The 27047-nt window shown below is 45.8% G+C and overlaps 1 protein-coding gene across 1 annotated transcript; it reads left to right on the plus strand.

Moving 5' to 3' along the window:
• Window positions 1–238: 238 nt before the first annotated feature.
• On the plus strand, window positions 239–25127 carry LOC142255804 (uncharacterized). Its single transcript, XM_075327251.1, has 17 exons — window positions 239–313; window positions 596–704; window positions 2540–2641; window positions 3218–3252; window positions 5151–5253; window positions 8039–8055; window positions 9472–9489; window positions 9980–10088; window positions 11437–11474; window positions 11563–11665; window positions 12239–12334; window positions 12455–12468; window positions 13276–13317; window positions 13403–13508; window positions 14566–14658; window positions 22118–22188; window positions 23452–25127. Exons 1-17 carry the CDS (start codon window positions 239–241, stop codon window positions 23797–23799), a joined length of 1479 nt encoding a protein of 492 aa, XP_075183366.1. The 3' UTR covers window positions 23800–25127.
• The last annotated feature ends 1920 nt before the right edge of the window (window positions 25128–27047 follow it).

The following is a 27047-nucleotide window of genomic DNA, read 5'->3' on the forward strand; positions in this document are numbered from 1 at the left end:
ACCTCTGTTCTCTTCCGACTTGTACTTTTTCTCCTCTGATGTGTCACTGTGCTCTCTGATAAGTCCAAGTGCTGCTCTGAACTCCTGCTCTTCTCCTGTGTCCCTGTGCTTCTCTGATATGTCCCAGTGGTTCTCCGATCATCCATTGTGTCCCTCTGCTCCTCCGATGCGTCCCTGCGCTCCTCAGATACTGCTGCAGCATCTGAGAGTGCAGAGTTTGGACACGAGTTAGGACACTATGCTGCTGGTCCAAAATGTCAATCTTCAAAAGCACATTGAAACTTCAAACAACCCCTTTAAGGAGACCAGCTGTGTAGGGTCTTCTAGGTAAAGCTTCATGGGAAAAAGTTTTCATATTAGTTATCTCACTATTGCCACCTGTTGAAGGAATTTTCATGACCAGGGATATTTGTCAACCAGATGAGTGTCAGGTCAACATTCTTTCTGGGGCTGTGCATAGTATAGACCAGTGCCCCTCCAGTAAAAGGGGTTCAGTCTAAATATGCACGTACAGCATTATTTAAGCTGGAAATAAGTGTTTAATACATTCATGTTGTTAGTCTTCTAATTCGATATTGTCCACAATGTATTATAGGTGGAACCATGTTGGAATAGACTTTGTGAGCCAGTGGTGTGTAACAAGGTGGGCACTATTGTCACAGCCAATGGATGGATAGATGAATGTTGTCCACACTTCATTTGTGGTAAGTGTATACTGTACAAAAAGGTATGGTGTCCATCTATCTATCTTTTTTCATATATATATATATATATATATATATATATATATATATATATATATATATATATGTTTATTCATTTACTTGTTTATTTATTCAGATATACTTGGCTAAATACTTCATTCAGAGTTAAAAGTTAGGGTTCCTCCATTAAAGAGGACCAACCACCAGGATTTTCGTATATAAGCTAAAGCCAGTGCTATACTGGTGCTATCATGCTGATTCTATACATACCTTTAGTTGTGAGATCGGATGTATACTTTCTGAGATACAGGCAAGTAACGTTTGTGAAATGCACTGTTATTTCATTGATAGCAGCTACAGAATATCTAATAGGTGGGTTGGGTTTTGCAAGTTATTCCCACCCCTGTCTGCCTGTCCTTCCTCCGCCTCTGTTTCCTCCCTCTTCCCCCTGTAATAACAGAGACAGGGGGAGGAAGGACAGGCAGAAGACAGGGGCAGGAATAACTAGCAAAGCCCGTCCTATACAGCGGCCTTTTATTTTCTGCCTACGTTTCTTCCATACATTTGAGATTTCCTTAGGGCTTTTGTCTGCAAACATTAAAAATGAGATGGCTCCCGAGAGAAGACAGAAGCCCCTGTGGAGCTGAAGCCTCCATCACTCCAGCTCTATTCCACGCCCAGCGCTTCCTCCTCCTGCTTGACTGAGAGCTCCTTTGCTGAAAATCACACTACATTGAGGCTGTCAGTCAAGGAGGAAGAGGCGGTGCTGGAAAAGCAATAGAGCTGGAGTGACAAAGGCTTCAGATCTGCCATTTGGATATCAATTCAAATGCTGATTTCTCAGTAACGGAAAAACGGCCTGGCCATGTAAAGGTATTGCTGGACTTGTCTTTGAAAGAGCTACATGCACATATACATAGTTTGGGGTGTGAAATCCGGCTGACAGATTCCCTTTAATAGCATCACCTGAATTACAACATCTGTTCAGTCTTTGAATTCTTCTTTTACACTGATCACTATACAAATCAATAGAATTAGACTGATACTGATAACCATCAATGGTATATTAACTTGCTTTCATTCTAAATACTAGTGTGGTGTTGAGGCAGTTAGGGTACCGTCACACTTTAGCGACGCAGCAGCGATCACACCAGTGATCTGACCTGGTCAGGATCGCTGCTGCGTCGCTACATGGTCGCTGGTGAGCTGTCAAACAGGCAGATCTCACCAGCGACCAGTGACGAGCCCCCAGCCAGCAGCGACGTGCAAGCGATGCTGCGCTTGCACGGAGCCGGCGTCTGGAAGCTGCGGACACTGGTAACTAAGGTAAACATTGGGTATGGTTACCCGATGTTTACCTTAGTTACCAGTGCACACCGCTTAGCTTAGCGTGTGCAGGGAGCAGGAGCCGGCACTGGCAGCGTGAGAGCTGCGGAGGCTGGTAACGAAGGTAAATATCGGGTAACCATCTTGGTTACCCGATGTTTACCTTGGTTACAGCTTACCGCAGGCTGTCAGACGCCGGCTCCTGCTCCCTGCACATTCAGGATTGTTGCTCTCTCGCTGTCACACACAGTGATGTGTGCTTATCAGCGGGAGAGCAACAATAAAAAAACGAACCAGCACTGTGTGTAACGAGCAGCGATCTCACAGCAGGGGCCAGATCGCTGCTCAGTGTCACACACAGCGAGATCGCTAATGAGGTCACAAAAACCGTGACTCAGCAGTGATCTCAGCAGCGATCTCGCTGTGTGTGAAGTACCCCTTACACTCTTAAATCTGATTACTTTGCAATCTCCCTATAAGAAAAACGTTGAAATGGTCTTTCATTACAGAGTGCAAAGAAGCGTGCGATTCACCGCCAACATGTGAAAGTGGCTTACCACCACTCAGAACGCAAGACCCCGAAGAGTACTGCTGCCCTGAATATGTATGTGGTAAGTGTCCTTAGGAAAAGTTAGCGGCTCCACCATCATATCATTGAATATATAGTTGTGTGGATTATCTATTGGGTCTTTTTGGCTACTGGGCTAAGAAGTTACAAGCCTATTTTGCCCTACGTTTCTGTTCAGAGTGGTCGCGGTCCACTCCTGCTAGCGATTCAACTGCTTCCGGTGACTCCAGGTTGACAGAGCAGTTTTTTCTCTTTCACTCTGCTCTGTTGACCAGGCATCACTGCCGATATCACTGCTGATTGAGAGTGGGTAACCGACTGTCAATCAGTATGGCATTGGCAGTGACGCCATGCTGATTGACAGCTGGCTAAATGTTGTCAATCAGCAGTGACATCGACAGTGACGCATGGTCGACAAAGTAGAGCGGAAGAGAAAGAACGGCTCTGTTAATATGAGGTCAAATGAAGTAGAAGGATCACCATCTAAGCCAGAACAGGTTAGTTCTTAGCCCAATAGCCTAAAATCCTCAAAGTGCAAGATAACCTCTTTGCGATTACCACAAAAAAACTAATTAAATACACAGTAATTAAAACAATTAACCTTGTGTTTTATCAACAGTTGACCAGGTCGTAACTCCAGAGCCTACTACACAGGTACGATCACCATCATCATCAGTATTAGTATGTTTTGCTCCAAAATTTAAACATGGTTATATGGGGCGACTTGTATTCTGTAAATAGGACAGACTACAGACTGTCATAAAACAGCAAGCTGATGGATGTCAAGAAATAAGAAATCCAGAGGCTGATCTGCTGTATCTGACAATAACCCCATGTTAAGGCATTAACATCTAAGCAATTCACTGATATAATGTCACCAATAATTGGCAAAGTGGTTTTATCTATGGCCCCATGTGCATGCTGCAGTGTATGATGCGTTTTTTGTGCAGTTTTGTCACGGGGTATGTACAGAGTGAACAGGGGCTCCTAGCCTGACCCTAAGACTGGTGCCCCTGCACTGTCCCTTATCTCAAAGTTAGGCTTGATGGTAGCCAGGTTTGAGTCCCCAGAATGGACCTGTCTCCTGTCCAAGCCCTGATACTCCTTCCCTCCACCCAGGGAGCAGCCGGAAACCCAGAAACCAAAACCCCACAAATAGGCAGAGACAAGGGTAAACAAAAACGTATGCACACTGCACTAAAACACAAAGATGGGACAGTATGTGAACTGGGGAGTAACGCAACAGGAGTAGGAAATAAATGCACAACTGGAGAACTCACACACCACGCTGAGCCACAACTTGTAGGACTGGATAATCACAGGAACCGAGGAAGCAGAAGCTATATCCGGCACTAAGCCCCTGAAACCAGAACCAGAACTAATGGTGCTTTATAAATAAATAATAATAATAATAATATAAAGGGTGCAGGCAGCTGAGGATAGTAATCAGCAGCCTGAGCTCCCAGCAGATGACCACAAGCCACCAGGAATTAACTCCTGCTGTACTGGAGTGCAGCAACGCCAGACTCAGCAGACACCCATAACAAGCTGTGCAACTAAGGCTACTTTCACACATCCGGTTTGAGCAGTGCGGCTCAATCCGGCTGTGAAACCTATGCAACGGATGCGGCGAAAACACCGCATCCTTTGCATAAGTTTTTACATGCAGCCCGTCCATTTTTTTCCGGTTGCGGCACTCTACTGAGCATGCGCAGTGGAAGAAACCGCAAGCGGCGGCCAGATGCGTTTTTTTCCGCATCGCGCCGCATCCGGCGTCCATAGGCATGTATTGAAAAATGCACCGCAGCGGCCGGATGCGGCGCGATGCGGTTTTTTTTGCCGGAGCAAAAAACGTTGCAGGCAACGTTCCATCCGGCCGCGGCATCAGCTAAATCTGCCGCATGCTGCAAAAAACGGACCGAACGCAAGCCCATGCGGCACAATACGGCACTAATGTAAGTCTATGCAAAAAAACCGCAACCGGCGGCAAAAAAAAACGGTTGCGGTTTTTCTGCAGAGCGCCGTATTGTGCCGCAGAGCAAAAACCGGATGTGTGAAAGTAGCCTAAGGGATCCCTGACTGCCTGTCGGACTCTGCAATGTGAACAGAGTCCGACACTGCCATGACACCCAGCGAGTGCAATGCTCAACAATGCACAAGAAGTTTGTGGTGACCAAACTGCACCACAAACTGAATGCTTTTCCTTCCCCAGCAAAGTCTATGGGATTTCAGATTTGCTGTGCACATGTTGCTGGGTTTTTTTGGCTGCACTTTGAGGTGACAACAAAACTGCAGCATGTCAATTCTTTTTGTGTTTTTCCCTTCCTTTTTTACCCATGGATGATAAAAAAATGCATAAAAAAGCATGGTCAAAAAACGCATCAAAAGTGCACCAAATAGGGCACTAATCACTAATCATATAGGGCACTAATCCTTCTAAGTGACTGAATCATTGCAACCTTTTCATAAAGTTTCCAATGGGAGTGTAATAATACATGCAGGATAATAAGGATCAAGCTCTTAGTCAATGTCTGCATCTGCTTGCATTGCAGCCACCATGTGAAGGCATTACCTGCTTTATCCCAACTTGTGGACCATCTGATACCTTGGTTAAAATTTCAGGAGATGACCTGTGCTGCGATGACTATGAGTGTGGTAAGTGGCATTCTGTTCTGTCAATTTAGGTTCCTCCGGTCAGTTGCTTGTAAGCCCTGTCTAGAGGCATATCTTGCAAGTGAGTCGTGACATCATGGTTCTAGCCTATCAACTGCACTAGTACAAAGTAGAAATACAATGTATTTCTCAAAATCATGAGATCTGATTGCTGTATCTGTAGTCAAGAAGGAATATAGAGCTATTAGTGACAGCCCCATGGGGTTTCTGCCTTCCTCTAGATCAATATCTTAGGCTATAGGTTGAACCCAATGGACTTAAAGGCCCTGTCACACACAACGAGACCGCTAACGAGATCGTTGCCGAGTCACAGTTTCTTGACGCAGCAACGATCTCGCCAGCGATCTCGTTGTATGTGACACCTACCAGCGATCAGGCCCCTGCTGTGAGATCGCTAGTTGTTGCTAAATGCGATATCCTGCTGGGTAGGATGCATCGCTGTGTTTGACGCTTACCAACGACCTCCTTACATGATCCCAATGCCCGCTGAGATCGTTATACAGGTCTCTGATCGTTACTGCGTCGTTGGTAAGGTCTAACTGTGTGACATCTCACCAGCAACCCCCCAGCGACTTACCAGCGATTTTTATCAGGTCATATCGTTGTCAGGATCGCTCTTAAGTCGTTGTGTGTGACTGGGCCTTAAGGGTTTTCCCCAAACAAAGTTGATTTTAATCAATGGATCTTGAAATAATAATAGGTTCCATAATTGGATGTGATTAAATGAAATGTTCCTGTGCTACGATTCACAAGCTATGTTTGGTAAACTGTTGTAGTCTCATTGTATCATAGTTTTTAAGATTGAAGCTAGACTTAAAGGGAGTTTCCCACCAACAAATTTGATTTTAAAGTTAATTTAAATCAATAGATCTTGGATTAATAATAATTTCCACAATTGGATGTGTTTAAAAAAAATGTTCCTGTGCTGAGATAATCTTATATATGTGCCCCTGCTATGAACTGTGTAATGGCAGTGTCTGACCGTACAGGGACATGGTCTGATCATACCACAGCTCTTGGGACAGGGGAGAAAGTAAAAAAGTATACAGTAATTAAATCATTGGATCGCAAATTATTGATCCTCCCCTGTCCAGGAGTTGTGGTATGATCAGAACATGTTCCTGTACGGTCAGACACGGCCATTACACAGCAAATAGCAGGGTCACATATATAAGATTATCTCAGCATGGGAGCATTTTTTTTAAACATATCCAATTGTGGAAAGTATTATTATTCCAAGATCTATTGATTCAAATTAACTTTAAAATTAACTTTATTGGTGGGAAACCCACTTTAAGTCTACCTTCAAGCTTAAAAACTAAGAAACGATGAATTACCAAATGTAGCTTTTCAATTGTAGCTATGGCAGCACTATAGACGTTGTCTATCTTTGGAAACATTTTAGTTCATGTTAAATAAATAATGCAACCATTTTCAACCCTCCTGTGTATACAGCTCCTACACCAACTTATGTGTCGCCATGGCTACAGGCTACAAACAAACAGTCATTTGTCGACTGTGAACTTTTAACTGACCAAATGCAAAAATGAGGGCTCCAGGAGTTAAATCCATCGGGTTTGTTTGTAGACTGTAACCAAGAAAACACATAAAGGTCCAGTCACACTTACCAGCGACCCCAACAACGATAGGGATCGCTGGTAAGTTGCTAGGAGGTTGCTGGTGAGATGTCACACTGCGACACTCCAGCGATTCCCACCAGCAACCTGACCTGGCAGGGATCGCTGGAGCATCGCTACACGAGTTGCTGGTGAGCTCACCAGCAACCAGTGACCAGCCCCCAGCGCCGCGTGGAAGATGCTGCGCTTGGTAACTAAGGTAAATATCGGGTAACCAACCCGATATTTACCTTGGTTACCAGTGCACGGAGCTACACGTGCACAGAACAGGGAGCAGCGCACACTGAGCACTGGCTCCCTGCTCTCCTAGTTACAGCACACATCGGGTTAATTACCCGATGTGTGCTGCAGCTACACGTGCAGAGAGCAGGGAGCAGCGCACACTGCTTAGCGCTGGCTCCCTGCTCTCCTAGCTACAGCACACATCGGGTTAATTACCCGATGTGTGCTGCAGCTACACGTGCAGAGAGCAGGGAGCAGCGCACACTGCTTAGCGCTGGCTCCCTGCTCTCCTAGCTACAGCACACATCGGGTTAATTAACCCGATGTGTCCTGCAGCTACATGTGCACAGAGCAGGAGCCGGCACTGACAGTGAGAGCGGCGGAGGCTGGTAACAAAGGTAAATATCGGGTAACCAAGGACAGGGCTTCTTGGTTACCCGATGTTTACATTGGTTACCAGCCTCCACAGAAGCCGGCTCCTGCTGCCTGCACATTTAGTTGTTGCTGTCTCGCTGTCACACACAGCGATCTGTGCTTCACAGCAGGACAGCAACAACTAAAAAATGGCCCAGGACATTCAGCAACAACCAACGACCTCACAGCAGGGGCCAGGTTGTTGCTGGATGTCACACACAGCAACATCACTAGCAACATCGCTGCTACGTCACAAAAGTTGTTCGTTAGCAGCGATGTTGCTAGCGATGTTGCTTAGTGTGACGGGGCCTTTACTCTGCACAGGAGCTGCTTACAAAAAACAGAATTTGCTGCTTTTTTAATCTTAGATGGATTGGGACATCAACAGGAGGACATAGCCTTTTAGTGTAGATTCAACAGAGCTTCATTTTCAGATAAATATTGGTTAACAAAGAATTAATCGTGACTTAATTTTACTTTCTTTAATTTTACAGTTCCTCCCATAACAAATGTAAGTTTCCAAATCCTTTTCATATCTCTTTTTTTATTATACATTACTCGTTTTATGTGATCATTCTATTTTTTTGGGGTCTGTTGTATGGATTTTTGTTTTTCCTATTTAGTATGGATAGGTTAATCTGTCAGTAACTAAAGGGTTATTTCCATCTTTGCCTTTTAATGGGTGGAATGGGAATAACTGTTTTTCTGCCTTGGCCAACACCATAACGTGTAACCCCACCTTTGGTGGCCAAGACATAAGTTGACCATAAAAAGTTTTGATGGGAATAACCATTTATTAAGTTTTTCTTTTTGATACAAATTAATTAATATATTATTTTATTTCTAAACATATTTTGCCTCAATCATACAATCAGTGAAAGAACTTGTAGACTCTAGTAAAACCACATCCTAGTAGAGTTGGCGAATACATTTCACTATACAGTTTCACTAATTTTCCATTATCAGCCATTGTATAGCACTGACCCTTGTAATGAGCACAAAATGTATTAATATAAATCTTCTAAATAAATGCATTTCTTCCAAAAATAGTGCCACTCTAGTCCGTCATTGCAGCCCTCCTCCATTTTCCTGATGTGGGCGAGCTGCAATAGCAGACCCAGCCTGTCTACAAGTGTAGTGCTAGAAGAAAAGAAGACCATGTTTTATTATTACCACACAACCCCGTTAAAGGGGTTGTCCACTACTTCTGATTCCTCGTTTCCCCCAGGAACAATAATGGAGCCTATACTCACCTCTCGTATCAGTGCCATTCCAACGGTGTTCGGGCTTGCAGTTCCGGGGCTCACGTGGGGTTGTGACTAGAGTTGAGCGGATTGGCTATAATCCGGGTCCAACGGATCCGGATCGGGTTGCCGGCGAAGTCGGAGAAAAAAAAAACGGATCTGGATTGTGCACCCCGAATCCCGGGTAGTGGTCGGACTCGGATCGGAACCTCGAACCGTGCGGATCCGGATTTTTCAGATCCGGGTCCGCTCAACACTAGTTGTGATATCATGCAAGTCCCGCATCAATCAGCATTGGCTTCCTTCTCCCTGCCTTCGGACAAAACAAGTTAGTCAACAGGAAGTGAGTGCTGCTGCAGAGCTCACTTCCTGTTGATTGTTCATTTGGTCCAAAGATGGAAGACTGAAGCCCGCACTAATTGGATGCGGGGCTTGTATGACGTCACAACCCCACCGCGATCCACGACACTGATGGAAGGGCGCCAGTACGGGAGGTGAGTACAGGCTTTATTATTTTACGTGGAGAAAACATGTGGAATCAGAAAGTTGTCCTAGTAGTGGACAACCTCTTTAATTATATTACTGCACAACTGCAGGTCCTACAGTTCACTAGTAAAATGCGTTATCTTGATATTGTAACTTTCTGTCATTTCTATTAACTTATTGTCTTATTTCTTTTGCAGCCACCACCAGTCACCCAGGTAAATTTCCTTCACTTTTACGGCACATTTATGTGTATAGAGCTGTAATTTATATGAAGATCACTGCATGCTCCCATTGATGCTGCATTATGGAACTATTTTCCACTCAATACATTACTTATAGAGGAGAAAATCTCTATAAAAGAGTGCCATATAGAGGCACTATATGACGACATACAATATCCATTTAGAGAGCTCAGACTGCAGTTAAGGCCTTGTGCACACAGTGCTCTGGATCACTGGATCCTGCCAAATTCGGTGCCCCCGAGCACCTCTGATGCTGCTTGCAGCATTGTAGAGTACACAACTAAGACTATAGGCTCATTCATGCCTCTGGTCCGAACTGTCAATCACCTGGATTTCCCCGCCCACCAGCAAGCAGGAAAGCAAGAGGCAAGGAAGTGATGCTCCTGAACATAAATGTTTGCAATAACTCTTTAAGTGTTAGTCTTCCCTTGTTACTTACAAACATTTCTTTTTCTCCGTCTAGCCAAATTGCGATGATGTACCCGCATGTCCGGATATTCCTGATTGTTTTGACGGAGTAATCATATTAAAATCTAGCGAAATATTTTCATGCTGCCCCACCTATGACTGCGGTAAGTAATAAGTATTTATTAATTTATGCATGAAGTATCTCCCAACTGGGAAACAATTATAATAGTACATATAAGACATGATCTGAAAATGTATACTTCACCCAATGGAATATTTTGAGCCGAGTTAATAATTTAAACTCTTCACACCTCAAAAAGGACCGGTCTGACCAGTCTTTACTCTTCCCACTGCCATTTGTTGTATTTATTTGTTCTTAATCCACCATATTGCTTTAGAGATATGGGACTATCATGCGGTATGTAAACACATAACAGGGGGCCCTAGGCTGGCCCTCAGACTCGAAACACTGCGCTGTCCCTTATCTCAGAGGTAGGCTTGATGATAGCCAGGTCCGAGCCCCCAGCGTGACCCTAACTTCTGTCCTAGCCCTGATCTTACTCCCTCTCTCCCACACCCTTGGGGCAGGCCGGAAAACACAAAGACAAAGCCCCACAAAATGACATGGACAAGAGAGAATGGAAACTCACCATAAACAGGATCACCACAAAGACTGGGAGCGCTGGTGCTTATGCTGAAGCTATAATCGGCGCTGAGTAGAAAGATCCAGGATCTTATATAGGAAGTAGATGACTTTGATTGGCAATTGGTAATCTGAGCTTCTAGCAGAGTTCCCCAGGTCAGCAGGAATTAACTCCTGCAGGACTGAGGAACAGAAAACATTAAACAGCCGACGCCCAGCTCTGGCTGAACAACTAGGAGACATCAGGTTGCCTGTTAGGCTCTGTAGTGTGTCTGATGAGTCGGGAACACTGCATGACAGGGACTTTTTATTTTGTGCTCATTTTTATGATTTTTATAAAAAGGCGTGTTTCAGAGAATAATACACAGAAAAATAATGCAGAGGAGCCTAAAGACACGCCCCCGAGGATCCAAAAAGACACACCTCATTTGTAAAAACCATAAATATGAATACTAAATGAAAAAGTCTATAATTCTGGCACAAAAGAAGGAAATAAAAAACAATTTAAAACCAAGGATAACTCAGGGTAGCAGCAGAAGAAAAAGAACCACTTTTGACCTGGTGACAGGCCTCTTTAAAGTTTATGTATGTGATTAGAAACAGTGCCACTCATATCCAGTGGCTGTATACGGTTACTGCAGCTTAGTCAAAGTTTGTGGCCAGAATTGGAACCTTCTCTCCAAAAAAAGTAAAAAAAACCCCACTTATTTTGTGATGACATATACCGTTTACTATTCATCATACAGATCTGTAGATTGATACATTTCTCCAATATTCATCATATCTAATCCTATGTGTAATATGTAAAAAAAAATTACGCTCTCTAATTTCTACTGATTGATTTGTGATTTTTTTTTTTTTTGCAATAGTTAAAACAACACCCACCCCAATATTCACCGCACCACCTGTGAGTATAATCCACAGCTTCCTACTGAGATATGGGCTATTCAAGATTTGCTGATATATGGTCACTCGCTATAATCTTGTCATTACAGAACTGCGGAGACGTTTCGTGTGAAGTGAAAGAATGCTACAAGGAAGGACAAACCCTAAACTTTGTCGGCTGGTTGGACCCCTGCTGTCGAGATTATGAATGCAGTAAGCTACTTTATACTAGTGACATCTTATCAATTAAATCCACCTTCAGGGATATTTCTTAATTGCTTAAAATCAAGTATTTTTGCCTAAAAATAATTTTTGTAATTGGGTTTCATTAAAAATTTTGTACCGTTCCTTTCTATAGGCTATTTTTTTCACTCTCTACTGCTGACTGCAGAATGAGTTAACTAAGGATCTATCAGTGAGCTCACTTTTATCTGTCTATTTTTTTGCTTGATGAGCATAGACCACCTCAAACTCGAAACCAAGAACCTCTAAAAGCCAATTGAGGCAAAATTTGTAAAGCATATGGATTCTTAGCCCAAAATACATGCGCTTAGGCAAAACAAATTGTCTACAAAGGTGGACAACCCCTTTAAAAGATCAATACCACAAAGTATAGATAAGGATTTCCAACCTTTCTTTCTGTCATGGCTGGCCAGCACCAAGCTATCGGCGCATGTCAGCAATTGGGGGCCATTGCTCTAGACCATACATTGTTTTGCGGTACGGTGGGGGAGAATAGTAAAAAAATAGCTTCCTTACAAATGGTTTACTCCATTGATTTTGCAGAGTGCCTACCTTGCAGTTCAGCACCCAAGTGTGAAGGAGGAGACGCGATTATGACTATCAATCCAGACACCCAGTGTTGCCCAACCTATGTATGCCGTAAGTACTAAACACCATTTTTTAAGGTCCATCGTACATGACTCCGTTATTATTGTTTGTACCTTGGTATTTAATACATGAGCAATTGATCTCTGACAATTTTCTTCTTTTTTTTTCCAGCGCCTCCTCCTACAGTAAGTACATTGATACGCATGTTATTAATTAGATGATAATGTTGCTACAAGGATATCTGTCATAGGATCTGGCTCCACCTATTAACTATGGTTTTGCTGCTAGCACAAAGCTATAGATATACTGTATTCCATGCACCTGGATTAGTTAGATGCAGCATTTTTTACCAAACCATAAAACAATTATTGACCTTAAAGGGGTTCTCCTCCGAAATCCATTTTAAGAAATATACTGCAGAGATAGGGAATAACACAGCTTCACTACTGCCACACTTTTGTTTTATTTTCTATAGTCAATACAGTACAGGTGTGTCTGACAGGTTGGTTGCTAAGGATGCTCTGCCTAACAACCAGTTCTGTAATGCAGTTGTCAAGATGCAGGTGTTTAGAAACTACTCTGTCCCAGATTACTCAAGAGACATATTGGTTGCTAAGGAGATGCTCTGCATAACAACCAGCTCTGAGTCCTTAGCAACCAGTCTTTTAGTCCTTAGCAACACATCTGTTACAGATTACTCAAGTTTTCAGCACAGACCACAAAGAGAAGTATTATCTAAACAATCAAACCAAGAAGTAAAATATCATTCACCAAACTTTTCGGCATCCAATATCCCCTTTATGGAAATACTGGAAGTAGTAAGAACAATAGTAAAACTATATCCTCCCGACCTAGTCTGAATCCATGTTATCCCTTACTGTTCTACCTTAGCTTTTTGGATGGTAGTGTAGAGTATCCAGAAGATGGAGCGCATAGTTCCTTGTGCTCGGCGGTTTTTCTTACCCGTCCTGTTGTCTTATGCCTTTCTCTAGAAGGAACCTGGTACTACAATAATCAGCAGTACCATACCTACGGTAAGGCACGACACCATGATATTGTATTAGGGACTCTATAACCAATAAGACATTCTGACGTCTTCCATGTTACATTAATGTACAGGTGAAGTGTGAGGACAGAGAATGCCCTGTGAAGGTCTGCGATGAACATGAGCGTTTGGTTACACAGATAAATCCGGCCGACCCATGCTGCCCAACCCAGACATGCGGTAAGTACAACAGTGCCACCAAACTGGGAATTACGACTAAAAGATTAGAGATTTTGGTTGCTTTTATGAAATAAGGGAACAACATGGCGTACTGTAGGGTAGTATTACGGGCAGAAAGGTGAGTGTAGACGTCAGCACACATCTAGTGAGGGGAAAAAGCATGAGCTGCAGTACGTCAGTCCTCCGGTACAGATAATTGGAGGAAGATTGGAGGATGAACTACAGTGCAACATTAAGCTAAAAAAGATGGGCACAGAGGTTATGCCAGAACTAATAAAGAAGGGGGGCACTCCCCAAGTGTGTGCGGCTGGAACTTTGGGTGGGATGCATGACACTGGTTTCTTCAGGCTGGTGTCCATCACCCCACTGGTAGTCACCATTGTAGACAGTTAGTAGCACAAGCAACACCTGAGTTTGCTTAGTTTGCTTAAAATTATTATTATTATTATTATTATTACACCGTTATGACAGACATGGCATTCCTTTCCATCCTTTGTCTCAGTGTGGGGTACTGTTCCTCGACTTGTCCACCACTATCTTGGATCTCGTCCTCAAGCTCCTCGGGGTCTGTGCCTCCTTCAACCTTTCTCCATTCACCTCTTATGGGCCCTAATGGCTGTCTAGATGGGCGACTCTCTAAGCCCGTCGGGATGAGCTGTAGGCTCTGGTCTCTCTCAAGGTTACCTTAGAGTTCCCTGACTGGCCCTAACACTGAGGCCATGTTTGAGGCCCAATTCAATACTGGTTCCCTATCAAGCCTTCCCTCCTGTCCTCTTTCCCGCCATGTGCAACTCCTCCCTTCCACTACCGTAACGCCATCTAATCTAACATCTACTCTAAAGTCGACTCGACACTAGATGGCAGCCATTATACAAACACATACAACTTATAGTATTCAACAGTCTATAAAACATGGCCTATGTATACAGTGGGGCACATACACCCCACTACTGTAACTAGAGAGTAGCAGGAGTCTTCTTTTTTTCCAAGTCCTATTCTATGGAACCAGTGGTGGGCATTGCAATGTTTCTAATCCAATATTTCTGTTTCTATATAGAATGTGCTTGCAAGACCATACCATCTTGTGAAAATGATGAGCGGTTGGTAGCTATTCCACAGAGCAACCAATGCTGTCCCAAGCTGAAGTGTGGTAAGTACACAAGAAACAAAATGATATGAGAGTTAAACCTTTGGGGATTCAATTTTTGTGGATAAAATCTTTCCTGATTCTTCAAAAACTTGCGAGGAACCCTCTAAATATGTAACCATTTTGGATGTAGAAGATTCTCCATATGCATATTAATGGTTGATTCCAAATAGCCTTGGAGATTGTCGATTTGCAGGTCCCACGTCCAGCGGCCACATCTGTATTCCATGGCTACCATAAGGAATCTTTACAATTGCTTCTGATTAGAAGGTCTGGTGAGACGTCATGTGTGTGTCACGCCACCACAAAGGTGATGCACCGGGCATAAAAATCTGAAGAGGCGGCGGGGAATCAGGCATGAAGGAGGCACTTCTCAGAGCTCCCTTCCGGCAGCCACAGAATACTGACATGGCCACTGCACCGGGGTCATGCATATCGAATTGCTCATCTTTAATGTGGATCCAATCTGTGGGTTGGAGCAATAATATTAGCTAATTAATAGCTACGTATTTTGCTGGTAAAGCATAAGTCAGGCCAATTTTTGGTCCCATTGCCATAATGATGTGTGGATAACTACGTGGTTGTTGCCAGTTCCTTGTCCTGGACTAAGGGTCCTCTTTGAGGTTGGGTTATATGCTCAGATGGGTCACAGGGTGTAGCAATCCTTATGCCTCATGTTGATGACAACAATTTTTCTCATCCGCAAAACCCAACCCTAGACTCGTTAGTGTCTTGGATTTTCATCAGTGTTTGGTCAGTGTTTTGAATTTTACCATCAGTGTTTGGTCAGTGTTTTGAATTTTACCATCAGTGTTTGGCCAGTGTTTAGGATATTACCCTCAGTGTTTGGTCAGTTTTTCAGATTTTACCATCGGTGTTTGGTCAGTGTTTTGGATTTTACCATCAGTGTTTGGTCGGTGTTTTGGATTTTACCATCAGTGGTTGGTCAGTGTTTTCTTTGTCGCTCCATTGGGAGACCCAGACAATTGGGTGTATAGGCTATGCCTCCGGAGGCTGCACAAAGTATTACACTTAAAAGTGTTAAGCCCCTCCCCTTCTGCCTATACACCCCCCGTGCTCCCACGGGCTCCTCAGTTTTTTGCTTTGTGCGAAGGAGGTCAGACACGCACGCACAGCTCCACAGATTGGTCAGCAGCAGCTGCTGACTATATCGGATGGAAGAAAAGTGGGCCCATATAGGGCCCCCAGCATGCTCCCTTCTCACCCCACTCTTGTCGGCGGTGTAGTTAAGGTTGAGGTATCCATTGCGGGTACGGAGGCTGGAGCCCACATGCTGCTTTCCTTCCCCATCCCCCTCAGGGCTCTGGTGAAGTGGGATCCTATCGGTCTCCAGGCACTGAGACCGTGCTTCATCCACAACTCCTGGGAGACTGCTGGATAGGAGCCGGGTATCGTTCAGGGACATGGCCCTGCTACTTGGAGGTACTCTGTGTCCCCGTGGGGACCGCGCACAGCAACACTCCAGCGGCGCGGACCGGGTTAATATGTGCCATTACACACTCAGCGCTGCTGAGTGTGTTTATGTATAGGGACTGCCGCACTAACCGCCGCTGCCAGGGAAACACTGCGGCGCGGCTGGGACTTGTAGTGCGCCGGGGACTTTCGCGCCGGCCGCGTTTTTACGGCGGCCGCGTTTATTACTAGAGTCCCCGGCTTTTTGCGGCCTAGTTTCCTTTCCTCCCGCCCACAGCCCTGACAGGCAGGGGAAGGGCGGGACGCTGCACAGAACGAGCAGCACTGAGGGCTGAAGCATGCTTTGCATACTCCACTCCCCTCACTGTGCACAGTGCAGGCACCAGCTCCCGCACTTTCTGAGCCACGCCCACGGCTCCCACCTCTCCTCAGGACGCCGGCAGCCATTCCTGTCAGCTCCTTGGACGCTACAGAGGGGGACAAAGTCTGGGAGACTCAGGCAGGGACTCTGGTGGCCTCACAACCGCTTTAAGCGGGTGGTAAGCAGCACCTGTGGTGCTAGCCCCATTGTGCAGTAGTGTAACATTATATGTTTATGGTGTACATATTTTACACTGTATGGTGCACAGTTGATTTCTGGCTATATACCCTATTGTGTTACTCAGGGTAGATAATAGCATGGCGCCCACGAAAGGCAGGGGTGCCAAAACACAGGCTTATTATGCTGCCTGCGCCGCATGTATGACCCCGCTACCGGCAGGTTCCACTGACCCTCATTGTGTGCACTGTTCGGCCCCTGTGGCACTTACTCAGCTAGAGCCTCTGCTAAGGGGGGCCCAGGGGGAGCCACCTGCTGACACTGTTCAGGTGACGGGGACAGAGTTTGCAAAACTCTCTGAGACTATGGCTAAGATACTAGAAGCCTTGCAGTCCATGCCGGTATCTCAGCACAGGGACTCTGTTGAATCTTTGTCCCCTGGCCCACCTCAGTTGGACCAACAATGTCCTCCTGGGGTGTCTCATGGATCCCAGGCTGAGGGTTCTGACACAGACCCCGGCCCCAGACCGACTAAGCGAGCTCGCTTGACAATTCCCTTGACATCCTCATATTGTTCAGGGTCTCAGCGGGGGGAATCTCTAGTTGATGATGCGGACACAGCTGATCAGGATTCTGATCCTGAGGCCGCTCTCAATCTTGATACTCCGGACGGGGACGCCATAGTGAACGACCTTATTGCGTCCATCAATCGTATGTTGGATATTTCTCCCTCAGCTCCTCCGGTGGAGGAGTCAGCTTCACAGCAGGAGAAATTCCGTTTCAGGTTTCCCAAGTGTACACCGAGTATGTTTCTGGACCACTCTGATTTCAGAGAGGCAGTCCAGAATCACCATGCTTGTCCAGATAAGCGTTTTTCTAAGCGCCTTAAGGATACACGTTATCCCTTTCCCCCTGACGTGGTCAAAAGTTGGGCTCAGTGTCCCAAAGTGGATCCTCCAATCTCCAGACTGGCAGCTAGATCCATACTTGCAGTGGAAGACGGGGCTTCACTCAAAGATGCCACTGACAGGCAGATGGAGCTCTGGTTGAAATCCATCTATGAAGCTATCGGCGCTTCTTTTGCCCCAGCATTCGCAGCCGTATGGGCGCTGCAAGCTATCTCAGCAGGTCAAGCGCAAATCGACGCAGCCACACGCACGTCCGCGCCACAGGTGGCGTCCATAACCACACAGACTTCGGCATTTGCGTCTTACGCTATTAATGCTGTTCTGGACTCTGCGAGCCGTACGGCGGTTGCAGCCGCCAATTCGGTGGTACTCCGCAGGGCCTTGTGGCTACGGGAATGGAAGGCAGATTCTGTTTCCAAAAAGCGCTTAACCAGTTTGCCAATTTCTGCCAACCGATTGTTTGGCGAGCGTTTGGATGAAATCATCAAACAATCCAAGGGAAAGGATACATCCTTACCCCAGCCCAAACCGAAAATACCCCAACAGAGGAGGGGGCAGTCGAGTTTTCGGTCCTTTCGGGGCGCGGGCAGGTCCCAATTCTCCTCGTCCACAAGGCCTCAGAAAGATCAAAGGAACTCTGATGCATGGCGGTCTAAGTCACGTCCTAAAAAGGCCACCGGAGGTGCCGCTACCAAAGCGGCTTCCTCATGACTTTCGGCCTCCCCACTCCGCATCTTCGGTCGGTGGCAGGCTCTCCCGCTTTTGCGTCACCTGGCTGCCACGGGTAAAAGACCGTTGGGTGAGAGACATTCTGTCTCACGGTTACAAGATAGAGTTCACCTCTCGTCCCCCGACTTGATTCTTCAGGTCATCCCCGCCTCCCGAGCGAGCCGAGGCTCTTCTGCAGGCGCTGGGCACTCTGAAGGCAGAAGGAGTGGTGGTCCCTGTTCCTATTCAGCAACAGGGTCACGGTTTTTACTCCAACTTGTTTGTGGTCCCAAAGAAGGACGGGTCTTTCCGTCCTGTCCTGGACCTGAAACCTCTCAACAAACACGTAAAGACCAGGCGGTTCCGGATGGAATCCCTCCGCTCCGTCATCGCCTCAATGTCCCAAGGAGATTTCCTTGCATCGATCGATATCAAGGATGCATATCTCCACATACCGATTGCTCCAGAGCACCAGCGCTTCTTGCGCTTCGCCATAGAAAACGAACACCTGCAGTTCGTGGCACTGCCGTTCGGCCTGGCAACAGCCCCACGGGTTTTCACCAAGGTTATGGCTACTGTAGTAGCGGTCCTCCACTCTCAGGGTCACTCGGTGATCCCGTACTTGGACGATCTGTTGATCAAGGCACCCTCTCTAGAGGCATGCCAACACAGCCTCGACGCTACCCTGGAGACTCTCCAGAGTTTCGGGTGGATCATCAATTTTCCAAAGTCAAATCTGACACCGGCCCAATCGCTGACATATCTTGGCATGGAGTTTCATACCCTCTCAGCGATAGTGAAGCTTCCACTGATCAAGCAGCGGTCACTACAGACAGGGGTACAATCTCTCCTTCAAGGCCAGTCACACCCCTTGAGGCGCCTCATGCACTTCCTGGGGAAGATGGTGGCAGCAATGGAGGCAGTTCCGTTCGCGCAGTTTCACCTGCGTCCACTTCAATGGGACATCCTACGCAAATGGGACAGGAAGCCGACGTCCCTCGACAGGAACGTCTCCCTCTCTCAGGCGACCAAAGCTTCCCTTCGGTGGTGGCTTCTTCCCACTTCATTATCGAAGGGGAAATCCTTCCTACCCCCATCCTGGGAGGTGGTCACGACGGACGCGAGTCTGTCAGGGTGGGGAGCGGTTTTTCTCCACCACAGGGCTCAGGGTACGTGGACCCAGCAAGAGTCCTCGCTTCAGATCAATGTTCTGGAAATACGGGCAGTGTATCTTGCCCTGAAGGCGTTCCAGCAGTGGCTGGAAGGCAAGCAGATCAGAATTCAGTCGGACAATTCCACAGCGGTGGCATACATCAATCACCAAGGCGGCACACGCAGTCGGCAAGCCTTCCAGGAAGTCCGGCGGATTTTGATGTGGGTGGAAGCCACGGCCTCCACCATCTCTGCAGTTCACATTCCAGGCGTGGAAAACTGGGAAGCAGACTATCTCAGTCGCCAGGGCATGGACGCAGGGGAATGGTCCCTTCACCCGGACGTGTTTCAGGAGATCTGTTGCCGCTGGGGGGTGCCGGACGTCGACCTCATGGCGTCCCGGCACAACAACAAGGTACCGGTGTTCATGGCACGGTCTCAAGATCCCAGAGCTCTGCCGGCAGACGCCTTAGTTCAGGATTGGTCGCAGTTTCAGCTCCCTTATGGGTTTCCTCCGCTGGCACTGTTGCCCAGAGTGTTACGCAAGATCAGGGCCGACTGCCGCCGCGTCATCCTCGTCGCTCCAGACTGGCCGAGGCGGTCGTGGTACCTGGATCTGTGGCATCTCACGGTCGGCCAACCGTGGGCACTACCAGACCGACCAGACTTGCTATCTCAAGGGCCGTTTTTCCATCTGAATTCTGCGGCCCTCAACCTGACTGTGTGGCCATTGAGTCCTGGATCCTAGCGTCTTCAGGGTTATCTCAAGACGTCATTGCCACTATGAGACAGGCTAGGAAACCAACGTCCGCCAAAATCTACCACAGGACGTGGAAAATTTTCCTGTCGTGGTGCTCTGCTCAGGGTATTTCTCCCTGGCCTTTTGCCTTGCCCACTTTTCTGTCCTTCCTTCAATCTGGACTGGAAAAGGGTTTGTCGCTCGGCTCCCTTAAGGGACAAGTCTCAGCGCTCTCTGTGTTTTTCCAGAAGCGCCTAGCCAGACTTCCACAGGTACGCACGTTCCTGCAGGGGGTTTGTCACATCGTTCCTCCTTACAAGCGGCCGTTAGAACCCTGGGATCTGAACAGGGTGCTGCTGGTTCTTCAGAAACCACCATTCGAGCCAATGAGAGATATTTCTCTCTCACGCCTTTCGCAGAAAGTGGTTTTTCTAGTAGCAGTCACTTCACTTCGGAGAGTGTCTGAGCTAGCAGCGCTGTCATGCAAAGCCCCTTTCCTGGTTTTTCACCAGGACAAGGTGGTTCTGCGTCCGGTTCCGGAATTTCTCCCTAAGGTGGTATCCCCCTTTCATCTCAATCAGGATATCTCCTTACCTTCTTTTTGTCCTCATCCAGTTCACCAATGTGAAAAGGATTTGCACTTGTTAGATCTGGTGAGAGCACTCAGACTCTACATTTCTCGTACGGCGCCCCTGCGCCGCTCGGATGCACTCTTTGTCCTTGTCGCTGGCCAGCGTAAAGGGTCACAGGCTTCCAAATCAACCTTGGCTCGGTGGATCAAGGAGCCAATTCTCGAAGCCTACCGTTCGGCTGGGCTTCCGGTTCCCTCAGGGCTGAAGGCCCATTCTACCAGAGCCGTGGGCGCGTCCTGGGCTTTGAGGCACCAGGCTACGGCTCAACAGGTGTGTCAGGCGGCTACCTGGTCGAGCCTGCACACTTTCACGAAACACTATCAGGTGCATACCTATGCTTCGGCGGATGCCAGCCTAGGTAGACGAGTCCTTCAGGTGGCGGTTGCCCACCTGTAGGAAGAGGCCGTTTTACGGCTCTCTTACAAGGTATTATTTTACCCACCCAGGGACTGCTTTTGGACGTCCCAATTGTCTGGGTCTCCCAATGGAGCGACAAAGAAGAAGGGAATTTTGTTTACTTACCGTAAATTCCTTTTCTTCTAGCTCCAATTGGGAGACCCAGCACCCGCCCCTGTTTTTTTGTGTACACATGTTGTTCATGTTGAATGGTTTCAGTTCTCCGATATTCCTTCGGATTGAAGTTACTTTAAACCAGTTTTTAATTCTTTTTCCTCCTTCTTGCTTTTGCACCAAAACTGAGGAGCCCGTGGGAGCACGGGGGGTGTATAGGCAGAAGGGGAGGGGCTTAACACTTTTAAGTGTAATACTTTGTGCGGCCTCCGGAGGCATAGCCTATACACCCAATTGTCTGGGTCTCCCAATTGGAGCTAGAAGAAAAGGAATTTACGGTAAGTAAACAAAATTCCCTTCTTTTCAGATTTTACCATCAGTGTTTCATCAGTGATTTTCTTGGAAGAAAAAAATGTATTGAAAAACTTCTAGAAATTACAATGTTAATCACAGACAGAACATGGATGACAATGTGTGCCGTCAGTGATTTTCAAGGACCTATAACTTGCATGGGTTACTCTGATCCATGGTAAAAGACAGACATGTCCCTGCGAATTTTTTTTGTGGAAACACAGCCCGAATGGGGTCTCATCAAGAGGGCACCCAATCCATATGCTCAATTTTAGATATAGGAATCAACTTTTTATTTTCCCTATGGGCTGAGAAATCCTTTGCTTGACCAGATGGTGTCCAAAATCCAAGGTCTTGGCATGGCCAACATTCTACCTAGAACCATATGAAGTGTGATAATTGAGATATGATCTTTTAAAAGCTTACCATGGACGGATGAAGATCTACTAATCTCCTAAAACTCACTTTATTCTTTATTTTTCCTTCGCAGAGAGAAAGGCGGACGAGTGCTATGCTGTTCCCACCCAAGTAACGATATCATCTGGACAATGTAGTGGCAATGTAAGTAAAGGGATGGACACTTAGAGCATACAGTCACAAGGAGAATAAAATGTCTTCATCTTCTCCACTGTGTCATTGTGCGGAAATCCGACTGCACTTGGATGTCATCAGAGTGCAGTCCGATAGTTTCCATGCACTCATTGACTTGCATGCCTGAGTGCATGATCAAATTTGGACAAGCTGCAATATTTTCCTCTAACTGTCTCAGTCCGATGACAAAATGTGACATCTGAGCTGCCCAATAGGATAACATTGTGAACAGATTTGATCTGACACATCCTGGTTTTAAGGCCATAAAGTAAGTCATACATACACTGTGACTCCTCAGGTGAGAGGTTCCACCTGTCACGAGTGTGGCATGAGCTGATGTGATCTCGTAGGGATCAGAAGGTCACAGCACATTGTGGATCACATATCCATTTTAGTGCCTGCTCGCCATTTACCCTGAGTTGGTGCATATTTAAGTCCATCCGGTACTGAAGGGGTTAAGGTTCATTTCTATCCTGCAGTGATCTAACAAGTAGTTGTAATCTCAGCTGCAGCCACTCTCTTCTGCTATAAGTATCCACTCCTCACTCCTTCCTATGTCAGCTATAGCTCAAACTTATGCTGTCCACTTGGAAGGAACCAGTCTCTGGAGGAAGCTGAGGTGTTGCTTCAGTTGCAGCTGAGAAGTTCCTGTCAGAGTTTTATTTATTGTGTATTTCTCCCCTGTTTGCCTTTCCTACCTCGTGTTGTTTTAAGTCAGTAACGAGACTAGAGTCTCGCTGGCCTGCACTACGCAGGATGAAGTTCAGGGCCAGCAAGGGCCAAGGCACATAATCGGCGCATGGGGAAAGGACACGTCTAGGGATGTTAGGGAATGCAATGATCAGCCTCAGGTGAGTGTTAGTAGGTGACCACGCTCCCCTCTCCCCAGCAGTAGGGCCCACCATTGTTTTTTGTTTCCGGTGTACTCTTTGTGTTACGGCGCTTGCTTGGAGGATCTCGATAGTCACTGCATGATATCACCGCCATGACACCCAGCTATGTACTACACATACTGTTCATGCTACATTTAAAGAGCTTAATGCGTAAAAGAAACATGGATAGAAAGCTAATCAACAAATCAAATGTATAAGGCAGTGGTGGTGTTTTGGGCCCACGAAGGAGGCTTTTTAATGGAGATGTCCCTTTAAATGGACTGTATTGACTGCAGTTACTATTGACTGTGTAATATTCTTGATCTTCTATTTATCATTCATTCTTTCTTTTTATTTTCAGGTGATATTATCATCTTGTAGTGGATTCTGTCATTCCAAGACAGAGTACAGCAGCACCTATACCCCAGTTTCTCAATGCCGATGCTGTTCCGTAACAAGAACCCAACCCAAGACTTTCCAGTTGCCTTGCCCAGATGGTACAAAGACCATCTATACGGTGCAAGAAGCGTCAGAATGCGGGTGCAACAAATGTTCCGAGGAGGAAGGATCTGGAAACGGCAGTGGAGGCGGCAGTGGGAGTGGAGGCGGCAATTCTAGTGGAGGCGGCAGTTCTAGCGGAAGCAGTGAAGAAGAAGAAGGAGAAGGGAGTGGCTTCTCTCTATGGTCATCTTTCGGAATCCCAAAGTAAATGAAATCATGTAATTTTATCATTTCCCGTTAAGAAAACACTACCACAGCTGCTTTTCTAAACTCTGTATCATTTTTGTAAGAGGCTTCTTTTTTTTTCCTCCAAACTCTTAATTGGAAGAAATCAGCCATTTTTACTTGTATAGTATAAGACACAATAAAGTTTTCTTACTGTAGCTTTAAGTTGTCTCCACTCTCCACCTGCTGACAGAACCAACCAAATTAGACCATATAGTTTGATGTCACAACTCACATTTGGGATAATTTTTGGGTGCACTCATCTCATCTCTGGGATTACCAAACTAGACCATATTGTTTGATGTTACAACTCAGGATAATTTTTGGGTGCACAATCCAATCTCTGGGATTATCAATTTAGGCCATATAGTTTGTTCTCACAACTCACATTCGGGATAATTTTTGAGTGCACTCATGCCATCTCTGGGATTACCAAATTAGACCACATAATTTGTTGTCACAACTCACATTCAGGATAATTTGTGGGTGCACTCATCATATCTCTGGGATTATCAGATTTGACCATATAGGTTGATGTTACAACTCAAGATAATTTTCGGGTGCACTCATCCCATCTCTGGGATTACCAAACTAGACCAGATAGTTTGATGTCACAACTCATATTCGGGATAATTTTTGGGAGCACTCATGCCATCTCTGGGATTATCAGATTAGACCATATAGTTTACTGTTACAACTCGGGATAATTTTTGGGTGCACTCATCCCATCTCTGGGATTACCAAATTAGACCATATAGTTTGTTGTCACAACTCACATTTGGGATAATTTTTGAGTGCACTCATGCTATCTCTGGGATTAACAAATTAAACCATATAGTTGGATGTGACAACTTGGGATAATTTTTGGGTGCACTCATCCCATCTCCGGGATTACTCTTCCCATTGGCCACCATGCTTCATGCACTATGTGAATGTAAACTTTTGCACAAAAAAGCTGCCATATTGTTTCCAGTCCTGGAAATCTATCTTATACTTATGTGTTACAAAATAAGAGGTAAAATGAAGGATTAAATGAAAATGAAGGATATTTGTAAAAAAAAAAAATGAAGTATACATAAATATTTTAAAAATATATGATGTACATAATATACAAATTCACTAAGCCCCCTGAGTTTTGGTGCAATATGACATTTGTACAATTGGAAATTCAACCTATTAAGGCGATGTTAGAGGTGGGGACTGAAGTAATGAAAAAAAAAATGATTGTTAAACTGTGATACCTTGTTACCTCTGTTCACTATTTTGCCATTAGAGCAGATTTGTGGAATTTCTCTGTGATTTCTAGAATAAAAGACGTTCATACAATTTTCATTTCTTTCTGTTTCTGTTATTCTTTTCATGATTATTCTGGTATAAATGAATCAAAAGAAATATCTTTTAATTATGTTTGTGGGGTAAGTAACAAACTGCAAACGGGCCCACCGGAGAATTCACCTGCTCTCCTGTGGGCCGGTCCGAGGCTGTATAGTTATGAATAGAGTTGAGCGCGGTTCACGGTTCGAGGTTCTCCAGTTCGCGGCTCGAGTGATTTTGGGGGCTGTTCTAGATAGAACTAGAACTCGAGCTTTTTGCTAAAGCTCGATAGTTCTAGATACGTTCGAGAACGGTTCTAGCAGCAAAAAGACCAGCTAATTCCTAGCTGGCTTTCCGCTGTAATAGTGTAAGTCACTCTGTGACTCACACTATTATGAAATTTCAGTGTATAGTGTGCGGGAACAGCGCATTCAGATCACTGCTGTTTGGATAATGGCGATCGCCATTTTTTTTTTTTTCCTTGTCTTCCTTCCCTAAGCGCGCGCGTGTAGTGGGGCGGGCCCGCATGTCAGCCAATCCCAGACACACACACAGCTAAGTGGACTTTTAGCCAGAGAAGCAACGGCATGTGTGATAATATGTCCATGTCACATGTCCCTGCATTATAAAACCGGACATTTTCCTCCAGCACGCCATTATCTGCCTTCTGCTTCTTGGTGTCAGTCACCGCTGGCGTAGCTCCTGTCTCCGATACTGCTGTGTACGCTCTATACACAGCGCTGTACAGAATAGGGATAGAAGTTTCTATTAGCCCTTGTAAGGGCTAATACCGGCAGGGTCAGAGCCATAGGTGACAGTCAGGTCCGTGGAAACAGATTTTAACAGCTACACAAGATAACAGCGTCTGTGTAGCTAAGGTCAGGGATTTCCTCGCTGCATTTCCCCATTAGGAGGGATAGAAAGGCAGGCTTCCTTTCCTCTACCCAGAGCCCCACAACCCTGCCACTGTACCCTCCTGCCCTTTGCACACTCAAACTCATTGTTACTAACCCATTATACTAGCAAACACTGAGGAAACTTAGTGGCATCCTAAACATGGCTGTTGGACTTCTGTATTGTCCCACTAGTGCAAAGATATTTGCAGCACCTCTGCCTGCATTGCACACTCAAACTCATTGTTACTAAGCCATTATACTAGCAAACACTGAGGAAACTTAGTGGCATCCTAAACGTGGCTGTTGGACTTCTGTATTGTCCCACTAGTGCAGAGATATTTGCAGCACGTCTGCCTGCATTGCACACTCAAACTCATTGCTACTAAGCCATTATACTAGCAAACACTGAGGAAACTTAGTGGCATCCTAAACGTGGCTATTGGTCTTCTGTATTGTCCCACTAGTGCAAAGATATTTGCAGCACGTCTGCCTGCATTGCACACTCAAACTCATTGTTACTAAGCCATTATACTAGCAAACTGTGCTGCCAGTTTAAGGGCCGTAGTTGCATTGTCAGGGATAATTATTGTTGTTTATTCTGCTGTTAATAAAGATAGACCACCGCTAAAATCTACACCACCTCTCAATTTTTACTACCGCATTTTAAGTGCACAATCTTGTCGCAATCAAAATGAGTGGCAAATGACAGATGCTGGTGGAAAGGGTAAGAGGCGTGTTGGAAAAGGAAAAAAAGGGTTTGTCCGTGGGGAAGGTGGCAAAGCTCCATTAACATCTGCTGAAGATAGACCATCTTCCAGCAAAAGTAAGATAGATGATGGCCAAAAAAGGAAAATGCTTGAATAGATCTCAAGTGGTCCAACAAGTGCCCTCTCCGCCACCTCAACTACCGCATCCAAAAAACACCAGTCCTCTGAGTTGTCAGCCCAATCACACTTGCATTCTCCCAGCTCTGAAGTCTCCATCCGCCCTGCACAGTATGGTGGAACTGAGATGGCTGAGT

The sequence above is a fragment of the Anomaloglossus baeobatrachus genome, chromosome 11 (assembly GCF_048569485.1).
Source record: "Anomaloglossus baeobatrachus isolate aAnoBae1 chromosome 11, aAnoBae1.hap1, whole genome shotgun sequence".
Lineage (NCBI taxonomy): Eukaryota > Metazoa > Chordata > Amphibia > Anura > Aromobatidae > Anomaloglossus > Anomaloglossus baeobatrachus.

Excerpts from the sequence above, each read along its gene's own strand:
- LOC142255804 (XM_075327251.1), top strand. The coding sequence starts at position 239 with ATGCTGCTGGTCCAAAATGTCAATCTTCAAAAGCACATTGAAACTTCA. Across the intron at positions 14,659-22,117 it reads CTGTCCCAAGCTGAAGTGTG|AGAGAAAGGCGGACGAGTGC; the intron begins GTAAGTACACAA and ends TTTCCTTCGCAG. Across the intron at positions 22,189-23,451 it reads CTGGACAATGTAGTGGCAAT|GTGATATTATCATCTTGTAG; the intron begins GTAAGTAAAGGG and ends TTTTATTTTCAG.